Source organism: Mustela lutreola, chromosome 7 (genome assembly GCF_030435805.1).
Source record: "Mustela lutreola isolate mMusLut2 chromosome 7, mMusLut2.pri, whole genome shotgun sequence".
In the NCBI taxonomy this organism is placed as follows: Eukaryota; Metazoa; Chordata; class Mammalia; order Carnivora; family Mustelidae; genus Mustela; species Mustela lutreola.
This window is the reverse complement of record NC_081296.1, coordinates 27820618-27833823: the sequence shown is the minus strand read 5'-3', so window position 1 is coordinate 27833823 and position 13206 is coordinate 27820618. Positions and strand designations below refer to the sequence as shown.

General features: G+C 56.0%; 1 protein-coding gene across 1 annotated transcript in view; it reads right to left on the bottom strand.

Annotated features, from left to right (window-relative positions):
* The window catches only part of KLF13 (KLF transcription factor 13), a 51216-nt gene extending 38369 nt beyond the window's left edge, over positions 1–12847 (bottom strand). Inside the window, exon 1 of the mRNA XM_059180211.1 lies at positions 11767–12847. Coding sequence (XP_059036194.1) covers positions 11767–12358 — 592 coding nt within the window. The 5' untranslated portion in view covers positions 12359–12847. The remainder of the gene's footprint in view (positions 1–11766) is intronic.
* Between the last annotated feature and the right edge of the window lie 359 nt (positions 12848–13206).

Here is a 13206-nt window from a genome sequence, read left to right as displayed (position 1 = left end):
AAAAAAAAAATCAAATTCTGCACATAGCCTCAAAAAGGGTCTCTTAGAAAAAGGGAGAAAGGGTGACAAGAAGTCTTCTCAGTGCCCACCCAGGTAAGGAGGCTGCCCAGCACTTGACAGAAAAATCTGGAGAAGATGAAAGGCACAGGGCAAGAACTGGTAACACCAGAGACTCACCACAAAATAAATGCAACCAACAGAGACATTGGGGCTGGGGGAACTGTCCCCCCATGGTGACTGCAACGGCCCCTGCTGCAGGGAAAGGCTCGCTGGCTGTGAAGAAGACAGAGCGGCCTCAGGGCAGCCGTGCCTAAGTCAGCAAGAATTCAGCCTGTCTGTGTAGATAGAAGGGCACCAAGAGGCCCTTCAATGAAGAGGGGACCCTGGATCCCTGGCTGGGTGTCAACTATAAGGCTGCTTAAAGGATACTTCACCCCCCACCCCGGGTGCTGCCTGGCCCAGAAGCCCTCTGGCAGGTCCTCCCTGGGACAGCCAGCTGGAGGCATGACCTGGCTCAGCCAGCCCAAGCTTCCTACATGGCAGTTACTGTTTAACAGCAAGCACCAGGGCATCACCTGGTCCTGAGGTGTAAAACTAGTTCACACGGCGGCCTCCCACGAGAATTCCGTCCCAGGTGGAGAGAGCACTGCTGGGGCTCAGAAAGACTTCAGGGTCTGTCAGATGGCTTCCAGAAGCTCCAGTTATAGGCATCCGAACACCCCGAGTTAAGAGGCATCTCCCCTAAATTTTCCATGGAACTTACTCAACCTCAAAGCCAATACAATCCTGGTGTGGTGTTTACATAAGTGCTCCCGGTGTCTGGACCCCTGCCAGTGCTCCCCGCCTGTGGCCCAGCCAGCTGTCTGCAGTGGGGGCCCTCGGTGCCACCCCCGCCCTGCCTCGCCACAGTTTAAAAGAAAAAGTCAATGAATCACTGGAAGGAACATTCCTCCTATAAACGGAATATAAAGGTTTATTAAGAAATTATAGGAACCGGGTCAGGCATTTTGGTATCTTAGTCACTCCAGCTAATTAAAGAAAAAAAATCAAAACAGAGCAGCATCCCAGAAACTTGAGACAATGAGAACTCTCACCACAAGCACTTTGAGCCCCAGCTCTGCCAGTTGCCGAGGTGACCCAGTGTTTACCTCCCAGTTTGTAGGAGGAAGCTGTCTGCCCAGGAACAGCCCACCGGGCTAACACGCTGGGAAGGGCCAGAGCTACAGCACCAAGGAGAGGCGTCTTCAACAGCTCTCAAGCCCCCAGGGCCCTACTCCCCAGCACACCTCCAGTCTTAGTCCGGTGGGCTGGAAACCCCTGAAGACAGATTTAAAAAGTGCTTATATCCTAGGGTGCAAGTAAGGTGAGGAGAAGGGGGAGGAGGGGAAGGGGGAGGGGAAAGGAGAAGAGGTGAAAGGGGAAAGAAGGGAGAGATGGAGGAGGGGAGAAGAGGAAGGGAAGGGAAGGGAAGGGAAGGGAAGGGAAGGGAGAGAAGGAAGGTGTCAGGAAAGAGGGAGGAGGAGGAGGAGGAGGAGGAGAAAGGGTAAGAGAAGCGGAAAGAGGGAGAGGAAGACTAGGGAAGGGAGGGGGCTGGACTAAGGGGAAGGGGGCAGGAGGAAGGGAAGGGAAGGGAGAGCAGGAGGGGGACAGGAGAAGGGAGAGGAAGACTAGGGAAAGGGAAGGAGCAGGAGGAAGGGGGAGGAAGCATAAGAAATGAGGGCACATGGGGCTGCACACTTAGCTGGGGAGCTAAAGAGCTTTCATTTCCCTGGCCTCAGCCAGGCCCCTATACCAGGCTACCTGCCCCAGTGGAAAAGGTCAAGGGCAGAATGGCTTGAGAAGGAGGACTTCATCAGGGACCAGGAATGCATGTGCTTCAGCTGGGCTCCAGGAAACCCACTCTACCCTGAAGGCCAGACCTGCCCAGCATGCACTGCTCCTTCCTTCTGTGCTCTTGTAAGGCACCAGCCTGGATGTAAAACAGCCCTACTGGGGATCATGGACAAAAAGCCATCCCCGAGGCAGCCTGTGCCACCCGGCCAGATGCCCTGTGACTGGCTTACTTCCAAAGGAACAATCCCCTGAGCTTTAGCAGGCGGCTGACAGTGCACACGCGTTCACACACGCACACACATGAATATGTCTTCTGGGGCCATATGTGATGCTGAATGTGGGACAGGAGGGCCTGGGTATGGGAAGGAGTTTAAATGCTCAGCTCATATTTAAGGAGATGAGTGAGATCAGGGAAAGGGAAAGGAAAGTAGAAGTTTTAGAAGACCAAAGTTAGTACACTTTAGAATGAAGCAAGTGAGCAATATGCTAACATGAAATACCCACCAATCATTAGGGAAGGACAGCTTCAAATCAGAACCTCAAAGAAGCTGAGGCTGAATTTCCTGTAAGACCCAGAGGCCTGACAGTAACTCAGGACAAACACCTTCGTGCTCACCACAGATGCCCATGATGGCAGATGCCTGTCGCGGGACCACGGACCCTCCACAAAGAGGGCATGGCACAAAAATGCCGAGACTACATTTCATCACAATAAAAGCCAGTGTCTTGAAAAGCCCCTCAGACCCTCCTGAGAGCCCCTGATGCATAAAGCCAAGCAGCAAAGTAATTTTAGAAAGCAGGAAGTGCCACGCAAGCAGCCACAAAGGGGTATCCTGGAAAAGATGAGGAAGCCTTGAGAACCGCCCTCAGCACACAGGGCAGCAAGGAGCCGGAGTCCCTGTGGACCCTCACACACTGCTGGGAGGGGCTGCATCTCCCACCACAGGGTCCAGAGATCCAGATGGAAATCCAGGGTGTGAGCCTGTCAGAGGAGGCAGGCAAGATCTCTGGGAGGAATCAGAGGGGACCTATGCATGGCATCTCCAGGGCCTGAGTCCCCACCAACCCTACCAAGGCCATTCAGCACACCTGCTAGGAGACCACTGGGGCTGGGGCCCAGGGCAGGGGACACCAATGACCAGAGGACAAACCAGACACGGCCGGTCGGGGGAATGAGGACAACAAGGCAGCAAGTCAGGGAAGCCGACTGCGGAGTGCTAACTAAGACAATGGAGAGACTGCTAAGGAGCTAGACTGCCCAACACTTGCTACAATGGCAACTATGCAATTCGCTCATATTTATTATTTCTCTTTCAATGAAAATATGTTGAAGTTTGTTACTGGGAAGATGTCTGAGGTGCACCCATGGTGCCAACACCCAGTGTCCAGACCCTTCCCCTGATTCCAGACATGGATTTGAACAACCAGCCCAGCGAATGGCCCAGGCAAAGAAAGCATCACTGGGTGCCAAGAACACACCTAGGTTCCTGGGCCCCCGCTCCTCTCCCCACAAAGGGCAGAGCTCTAAGCCTCTTCTGTTTCCTCTCTTTCCCAACACCTCCTTGCAAAAACCTCTACTCTTCATCTGCCATTAACTAACTTCTACCCCTAGCCTCAAATCAAGTTCCCTTTACCCTCTTCTGTGTGAACATGTTTATCATTAAAGAGAGTTAAAGACAAGTGTAAAAGCTCAGAGGAGTTCACAGGGGTGGAAATTCCTCTCTATATGATAGAACCTATTCTACTCCAGGAGAATGAGCTCAGGTCTACCTAATTCAAGAATGTCAGGAGGCCCCAACTTGGGTCCTTGACCATGGGCCAAGCTGTCTGGCCATCACCTTGCTTATGTCCCTCCAGGTCTCTGTGGCAGTCCTGGGTGGGGGGCAATAAGCCTCCTGAGCTCCTATGAGCCCACTTCATCTTCTCTCCATTCCCAAGCTTCCTTCCAGTTGGCTGGTGTTTGCAGGACACAGGCATGTGCCAGAACTCCACCTTCAGAAGCTCCTGGGACAGGAGCCCCATGCGGGAGCCAAGCCACGTGCTCTCTGGTAAGTGATTTTTATTTGGGCCCCCAATCCTTGCAAAGCTCTGCCATGATGTACCCTGGGCTCTAACTCCTGTGCTCAGGGACCATGGGTCACCCACCCATGCAGGGAAGGCCATGCCCCAGGCGCAGCAGCACAGGGACATTTAATCTGCGGCATCAAGCCTCAGTGCTCTTCCAAGCAGGTCACCTTGGGACAGAGTGGCCAATCACTACGGAGTATGGCCAAGTTCCTGGTTAGCAAGTGTGTTTGTGTGATGAACTTCAAAAAAGGAGAACAATAACAGATCCCCCCCGCAAAAAAAACCCAACCAACCAAACAACAACAACAAAAAATACCATCCGTACCCTCTGTTCTGTTTGTCCAGAATGATGTTAGTTAAAACTATGGACTGAGCAAGGCTACTTGCTCCCACCATGCACACAACAAGCAACAGCAAACAGGGATGACGCCCAGGCCGTGGGTCGGAAGGGAACGAGAGCTGGGGGTACGGCACATCAGTGCTGGGGCACTGAAAGTGGCAGGAGGGTCAGTAAAGCAGACAATCTATACCACCACCTCCTTTCAGCTGAGGGAACTCCAATGCCTCCAAGAAGCCTTGGTTGACCCACAGATGCTGGAAGATAGGATTCAGAGTGACCCTAAGGTCAAAGTGAATAAACAAACCAGAATCACAGGATCACACGTCCCATATAAACATGTTCTAGGTTTGAACGCAACAACAAACAGGATAGCGTGTGTGTGTGTGTGTGTGTGTGTAGCCAAATGGCAGAGCTTTTCTTACATCAAGTGCCTAGTGTCAAATCACTGCCAACAAAGTAAAAAGTTAGCATTTGAGTCTCCATTACACTGACCTAGAGCAGGGGCCAAGGCCTTCCGAGCTCAGGGTCCCACCCTGGGCCCTGGCAGCCAAACGCCCAACACCCTCCCATCCCAGTCCTGCCATGGCAGCTCCTTCAAAACTGCCAAACTGGAGAGAACACTCCAAAGTCTAAGTCCATTTTATGGGAAGCTGACTTCTCAAGAAATAATCCCAGTTGGGGCTATGAAAGGGAAGTAAGACAGACTAAGGTGTGTGGACTTAGATCAGTATTTGTTTTTTCTGGAAAGCAAGCAGAGACCCACCAGGACCTTGAGGGTATCACTGGCTATAGGCCCCCCCCAGGCCTGGAGGATGGGTCACCTGTGGCCACAAAGTCAGGTTGCTGGTGGGCTAAATGAAAAACAAACAAACAAAACAAAGGCTATAAATACCATCTGAAAACATTTTCTTTCTTTTTTTTAAGATTTTATTTATTTATTTATTTGACAGACAGATCACAAGTAGGCAGAGAGAGGGGGAAGCAGGCTCCCTGCCGATTCCAGGACCCTGGGATCCTGACCTGAGCCAAAGGCAGAGGCTTTAACCCACTGAGCCACCCAGGTGCCCCTGGAAACATTTTCATTCGAAGTAAAATTAGGGCGTGTTGTTTGTCTGGGAAGGGAGAGCACCTAGAACTTGGCTGAGCTATCCTTTGACTTTAAAAGGGCTCCCAACAGTGGGACGCAGAAACCCCAGTGCTTGTCCAGTCAAGGAAGTTGAAAGAAGCAGCACAAACCTCCCAGGTGCACCAGATTGAAGGGGGTTGAATAAAGGTGACCAGGCACCCAGATAGACACACAAGCCCAGCAGCACCCTAATCCTCCCAAAACCCAGTATCAAAGTGTCACCCTAAGAGTTACCTATTATCAAGAGAAGAATGTCCCTTTATAGAGAAGAAAGCCAGCAGACACTGCCTTAACCACGGATGTGATCCAGCAACCAGGTGACCTGACATCACCTGCTCCCACGGTGGTACATGCCCAACACTACCCTGTCTCCTTTTCGACCAAAGTCTGTTTAAGCTGCATGTAATCAGGGGAAGCAACCAGACAAACCCAGACTGTAGGATATTCTACAAGACGACTGGCCTGCGGCCCTAAAATGCCAAAGCAGCAAAAGGCTTGCAAGATAGGGGACTCCTTCAGACAGCAGGAAACTGAAGAGGCCGACCAAACGCCATGTGTGATTAACTGGATCCCGCATCCTATAAGGGACATTTTGGGAATCATTAGGGAAACTGAATATGGACTGTATGTTACATAACACATACTATTTAAAGACAGAGAAGAGACAGGGAAGGGACAAGATACAGTACTTAGAGAAAAAAAGAGGAGGAAGGGGGAAAAAATGATAAAGAAAAGGTGACAAAATATTTAACCAATGAGTCTACGAGAATGTCTGAGTGTTCACTGTATTTCAGAGTAAGAATTTGGGGGCTGGGGGGAGCAGCATGCTGGCGACACACAGGCTTCTAATCCCCTGAGGCACTGCCCACCTGTCATGCTCCAGAACGCAGGTCCAGACAAGAGTCGCAGTTGGGCATGGCGGTGGGTACCTAAACTCAGCAGTGCCCACAGTGCACAAACCTCAGCTCCCCCCTCATTTGCTGTGCGACCTTGGGCAGATCTCTTAACCCATCAGAGCCCTGGCATCTGTATTGAAGACTAGTCACAACAGCAGCGCCTTTTTCAAAGGGTCCTTGGGAAGGTGAAACTGCTTACTGGAGACGAATGCAGACGGAACCATGCCTGCCCCAAGAAGGCAGTCCACAAGCATTAGATACAACTCTGAGAGATGAGTGCAACCTTCTAGAAGTTTTCATTTCAAAAAGTAGCTTAACTGCTTCCCTAAAGCACAGACAAGACACACATTAACAGTGTCCTGATACCTCAAGATCACTGTTATTAAATAACAGTTATGACAGAATACAGGCCTTGGGGACTGCTGGGGAGCGTGACACCCCTGCACTGACAGCCCCACCTGTGTTTCAGCTCTGTTTGGTTTTGATGGGCCTCTCAAGTTATATACTTAAGGATGCAAGCAGATACAGATGAACACATACTAATACCTCGTTGGTTTCTTTCCTTCCTCACTTGTAGCTGCTATCAACACATCTCCCTCTTCCCCTTTCGATTTGCTACATCTAGGAACCCAATGACCAACTGGATTCAGAGCGAGGTCAGAGCAAAGGGGCCCTCACTGTGTCTGGGCTGTTGTGAGCTGGGTTCGGTAAGCCGGCTTCAGAGCACCTCCTCTGAAGGGGCAGGGCCCCACCTCTGTTGTGTTCCAGATCTGATGCCCCACACGCAGGACCTCTGCTCACTCAAGTGTGGTGCTAGCGGCTGGTTCACACGGGAGGGGCTCCAGCCCTCTTTTAGCCAGAGAAGGGAGAGTTTCAAATAGCATCACCCCAGCCCCGTGCCCAGTGCCAACAAGCCAGGAGGCACACACCTGACCCGGCTGGGGCCACAGGGTAAGCCAAGTAAAGATGGTGGGAGGGCATGAGGCGTGAGAGAGTAATGGCGGTTTTGTTCGTGTTGTTCTAAAGTGTTCTCAATATGACAATCTCACACGTGCAAAAGGAGAACTGGGAGAAGTTTAAAAAAAAAAAAAAGGGCAGCAACACAGCAGGAACCTCAGTACTGGGGAGACCAAGACCTCCATCTATTTCCTTTAAAAACATAATGTGCTATTTCCTTTAAAAACATAATGTGTCTTTTAAGTCAACAGAGAAACTCCACAGTGCTTTGAAATACCGTCTACACTACGGTCAGTAACACTGCCAAGGCTCGATCTTACAGAAATGCCAGCTCCCCTGCACCGACACCCACACCAGAGTCCACTGCTACAGGCACGAAACAGCAGAACACAGGAAAGGCATTGCAGTATCCTTCCAGCAGATGAGGGGTTCACAGGTTGTGGACCGTGCAGCCATGTGGAGTACTGCGCAGGCAGGAAAAAGAACGAAGGTGCCTTGTTAAACAAGCACACAACAGAATCCTGTGGTAGAATGTATTTGCTAGGATCCTGCATGTGTACTTTTCAAATGTCTGCGTGTGCATGCATAACATAAATCCGTTACAAGGGCCTGGAAAGGGATACACCAACACGTGGGGAGGGTGGTTAGCCAGAGGAGGGGAAGGCTGGCACGTTCTGTCTACACACTTCTGTGTTGTTTGAAGAATTTCACAACTAGGCCCCCTGACAGGCTAGGACCATGAGGGAGCAGGGATGGGAACTGCCAGCCTGCCTGTATCCTGAACAAAGTGCTGGCTCTGTGCCAGCCTGGCTTTGCCCGGGGTGAAGGAGAGCTAAAGTGGCTCACACTCTACCCGGCAGGCTGCTGGTCCAAGGCGGCTGCGCCAGAAGGCACCTGCGAGGGGCCCAGGAGAACAACGTGGCTGGAAACCAGGCTCTAGGGCAGGACTTTGTGTTGGGGGAGGGAGCCTAAATACCCTGCCCCGATAATCTCATTCATGATCAAATCCCTTGTTTGGAGGCTCAAGATAAACTTCAAACTAACCCCACCCAAATTATTACAGGAAATGGCTGAGAGAAGGCAATCTTACTCTACTTCCACCCCTATCCCAAAAGGGCCAGGTAACCAGGGATGTGTCTCTCCCGAGTTAGGCAGGAGGGAGGAGCTGCGTACAGCACAGTATCCCCCTTTTCAGCCAGGCCCCCAGAGTTGCTAAAATGGACCCAGCCTAGGCAGCTCACAATCGGATGTTTTAGCTCCTCGTGCTGTAGGGAAAACAGGGCACAGAGGCATTCTGAAAACAATTCTTTGTGGAAACAAATAGGTAGGAATGTATTCAAGGCATCTCTGCCAAAAAAGACTGAGTGACCATTCTGCTGGGGCCTGCCGAGCCCCACCACTCCAGACAACAAGCAGGAATCTCCAGGTGAAGGGCCTGGCTGGCTCAGAGGGAAGATCTGCCCTCAGAGGGCCCCCCAGGCCTTCCCTTCTGCAAGTCCTGAATGTTCACATCAAAGCCCTTCAGCCTCCAAGAAAATATGTTCCTGGTCTTGCTATTCCCCAAGGCAAGACTTAGCAAATTCCCAGATCTGGACTGGGAAGTTCTGACTAGCCAAATAAGTGGCTTAAAAAAAAAAAAAAAAGTGTGTTGAGTTGCAAAAACCTTAGCATCTTTGTTTCATCACATGTTTGCTATAATATCAACAATTATCTTAATGTAACAGAGTAATCAGTCCCCAGGAGACTGGCCTACGACTCACCAGGACAGGCAGCTCTTTTGCATTCAGTTGGACAGGCAGTGTAGGTGGGAGACCACAGCAGGGTCAGGGAAGGCTGGGTCTCCCTAGAGTCAAGGCTCAGCCCTGTACTTCCCAAAGGGTTCTCAAACTCATAGCCTCATTTCCCACACTTTCCAAGTGTTCAGGGGAGACATCACCAAGCTGCAAGGTCTGGGGACCTGTCCTTGCCCACAGGGCTAGACAGAGCAAGCTGGGAACTGCCTTCTTGGCTAAAGTGGTTTTGATATTCACACACACACACACACATATACACACCCTGCCATAAAATCACTATGGGTGGGTGGGGTGGTGGTGGTGGTTCCTAGTGGAGTAAAAGGCCTGACATGACCTGAACCACTGCCAGCAGGGACCCCCCCCACCCTCCCCCCACCCCCCACCCCCCCCACCCCCCAGCCACGAAAGCTGTTGGAAGCCCACAAACCAAACCACAGCAACCTCAGAACCAATGTCTGCTGCTCAGGTCTTTCCAGGGTAGCCTGGCCTCTCAGTCACCACAGTAGCCTGTGAGCTACCCCCTTCCCCTCTATGAACACCAGCTAATTATGTTCTGCACACCTGGGCACAGGCTGGAAATGGGCTCCCTAGAGGTGCCCTCCACCAGAGGCTGAACCAGACACCCTCAAGAGGCAGGCTCTTGGTTCATAATCAGATTCACCTGGGACACCACTTAAACTGTGTGTTCAGTGGGAGGTCAATATCTGGGACCTGGAAATCTACATTTCCAAGGCCCCCAAAGGAACCCTGTACATTCCTGACTCGAAGGTCTACATCTGCTGTGGAGGTAGGACACACTTGGAGGGCAAGGCTGGCTCCCTGCTCTTAGACTCAGCACACTGCAGCCAGAGTGCGGTCCATCCTCTCTTGCCTGTTTGGGGTTTCAAATCACCCCAGAGAGACTGGGTTCCACCCACTGGGGGAGACCCGGTTTCCCATCGCCTCTAATCCTCTCGCCAAGAGACCCGCTCAGGGACACTGGAGTCTGAATTAGGGAGTGAACCAACCCACAAGCTATCCTCCAGCTCAGGCCCCCACCAAGCCTGCTCCGCCCACGCCAGCGAGCCCCGCCCCTCAGCCAGCCCCTCCGCAATTCTCGAACCCCGCTAGTCGGCTGGAAGGCCACAGTGAAGCAGGCTGCGAAGTTTCCAATCCTTAAATTACCGGTCCACTACGGACCTCGCGCCCCAAATCGGTCCTCGAGCCAAGGCCCTCGCACTGACCCCGCCCCCGTAATCTGGGTGCTCCAGGATCCCAACCTAGCTTGGTCCCTCCCCTACGGCCACACCCACCCTTGCAATAACGTTCCTAAATTGAACCAACATCCATCCCTACACTAACCCCACCCCCCATCTCTGTCCACACACACTTAATTCTGACTCAGAATGAGTAGAAATGGCCCCGCCTTCACCCTCGACCCCACCACCATCCACGTGATTTAGGGCGCTCACAGCAAGTGACCAAAACCGCGGGGGCAGCCTCCGAGGTAAAGGTTTGTCTGAAATCCGCCGGTCTCGACACCTTTAGACCTTGGGACAGCTCAGTTCCAAATTTACCAGGAGAAAGGGGTCTTTCAGCTCCAGGGTCTTGAGGAATGCCGTTTTTACGCCAGTCTTTTAACCAGTTTCTGTACTGTTTTATAAATGTGAAGTCTAAATCGTTGGTAACAAGGCAACTTTATTTATACGGGTTTTTAACCTGGTCCAAATGTGGAAGAATTAAGTGTAACAGAAGAGTTGGCGTGAGCCCAGGAAAAATACACAATTCTTTAAACCAAACTGGGAGAGAAAGGTTGCATCCCACCGTTGTGTTTAAGAAAACGAAAAACAACAAACGACGAGCCCATGGGAAGGGGAGGGCTGCCCGGGGGTCGGGGGTCAGGCGATGGTCCTCTGAGACCGACCGTCCCCCGTGCAGGTGCCGCCTGGCAGGTGAAAGCAGCGCAGAGAAGAGGGCGGCGCGTTGGAAACGGCAGTGGAGTGGGCGCGCTCCTTTCTGGAGAAAGCGCCCCCAGGCCTAAGAGCCCTCTCGGGTCGGGCGCGCCCCCGCTGGCCGGATGGGCGGGGCTCCCACAAAGAGCCTCCGGCGGAGAACCCGGACCGCCCCCCGCCTAGGCCGCTGCTGGCTCTGGTTTCGACAAATTAAACCTTAGAACGCTGGAAAAATTACAGTAAGAGGAGAGCGAAGAATGTGCCGAGTGGCTGGAGGGAGCCATGTCCCCGCGTGAACTTCGCCCGCCGCTCGCCCGGGCCGGGCCGGGCCGGGCGGGCTCTCCCCTCCCGAGAGCGCGCTAGGCCGGCGGGGGAGGGGCCGGCAGGGGAGGGGCCGGGGCCAGGACACCCCTCCCCCGCGGCCCCGGGGCGCCCTCGCCGCCCAGCTCCCGGAGCAGCACGCGAGGTCCCCACCCAGCTCGTCCGCACCTGCCCGCGCTGCACCCCTCCCGCCCCCCGCGGGGTCTACGCCCGCAGCCCCAATGACGACATCCGCCCCCGCGGCCCCGCCCGAGAGTGCCCAGGGAGGGGGCGTGCCCGGCGGGGGCGCGGTCGCCGGGCGGGCGCCGGCTCCCAGCTCCCGAACCCGCCTCGCTCCGCGCGCGGGGCCGACCACTGGACCTAGTGGCGGGGGAAGGGGCGAGGCCCCGACCGTTCCCCGCCCGACCGCCCCTCCCGCGCCGCCGGCAGCTCCGGGGGCGTGGCCCGGTGGCTGGCGCTGTCCCCGTCCGCGCGCTCGGGGCGCCGGGGCGGCCCTACTGACCTGTGTGAGTTCTCAGGTGCGCCTTGAGGTGCGAGGATTTCCCGTAAACTTTCTCGCAGCCCGCGTAGTGGCACTTGTGCTTTCTCTGCGGGGACTCGAGGTCTGCGCGACTTCGGCCCCGCCGGCCCCTTTGTCTGAGGCCGGGTTCGCCGCTCCCCGCGGGCCCTGGCTCCCGCTCCGGCTCCAGCCCCGCCTCGAGCTCGGCCTCGGGCTCGCTCCACGCGGGGCTGAGGGGCGCGGCCGCAGCACCTTCCCTGCCAGGGGAGGCCGGCTCGGGGGCGGGTGGCGGCGCTGGCGGCAGGCGGCAGGGGGTCCTCGCCTTCCGGGCCGCGGCGCCCTCTCTGCGCTCCGCCGGGGCGGGCGCCGGTGCTTGCTGGTTAAGGTCCGCCAAGATCCGCGCCACCACGAAGAGCGAGGCACTGTCCTTGCCGTCGCGGCGCTCCTCGACGCGGGGCAGCGTGGCGGCGACAGCGGTGGCCGCGCCCTCGGGTCCAGGCTCCGGACCCTCCCGCGGCCCGTGCACGACCGCGCGGCTCGACATGGACACGAGGCACTCGGCGGCGAAGTGGTCCACATAGGCGGCGGCTGCCATGCTGCGGGCTCCGGCCGGCGGGCCGGCGGCACTGCTGGTCGCTGCGAGTCGTCAGCGGCGCATCCGCACCCACGGCCTCACGAGAGCGGGCGGGGGGCGGGGGCGCGGCGCGCCCTCTCCGCGGGCTGGGCTGGGCGCGCAGCCGCCTCTGCCGTCACCCGCGCGGCTCCGCGTCCGCAAGGCGCCCGCCCGGCCGGGCACCAAAGAGTGAACGCATGGAGGGTGCGGGCCAGTGGGGTCCCCGCGCGGCGTCAGGGGCGGCCTGTCCTAAGGATGCCGAGCAGCGACGTTAGGGACTACCTCGCCAAGTCGCGGCCGCAGCCTCGCCGCGCATTGTGGCAGGCGGGACAGCCGCCGTGCGCGCCGCGGCTCGGTGTGGGCGGCCCGGCCCCGGGGGTGGGCGGGGCCGGGGCCACATCTGGACCCGACGTCAGCCCCCAGCCACATCCTGGCAGCGCAGGTTACAGGCGGCGGCGGCCGCGGGGAACTGCGCGCGCGGAGGGGGCGGGGGATCCCAGAGCGCGCATCATCAGGATAGAGCGGTCGCGCGCCCGCGGCTGAGGAGGGGGCGTGGCCTAGGACAGGGGCTGACGCCGTTGGTTCGTCCGTAGGCCGTCGGACCAATCCAGGCGGCCAGAGGGGCCGACCCGGCCTGGGGGCCTGCGCTCGCCAATGGGCGTGCCCTCCTAGCCCGCGGGAGGAGGAGCGGAAATTTGAGCCGAGAGCCGGGCACGCTGACGCAGGACGTCTGAGGGCGGCGGGCCGGGGCGTGGCTGCGCGGGGACCGCTCCCCACCCCACCCCACCCTACCCCACCCGACCCCACCCCCCTAGCAGCGGGGAGCCCGC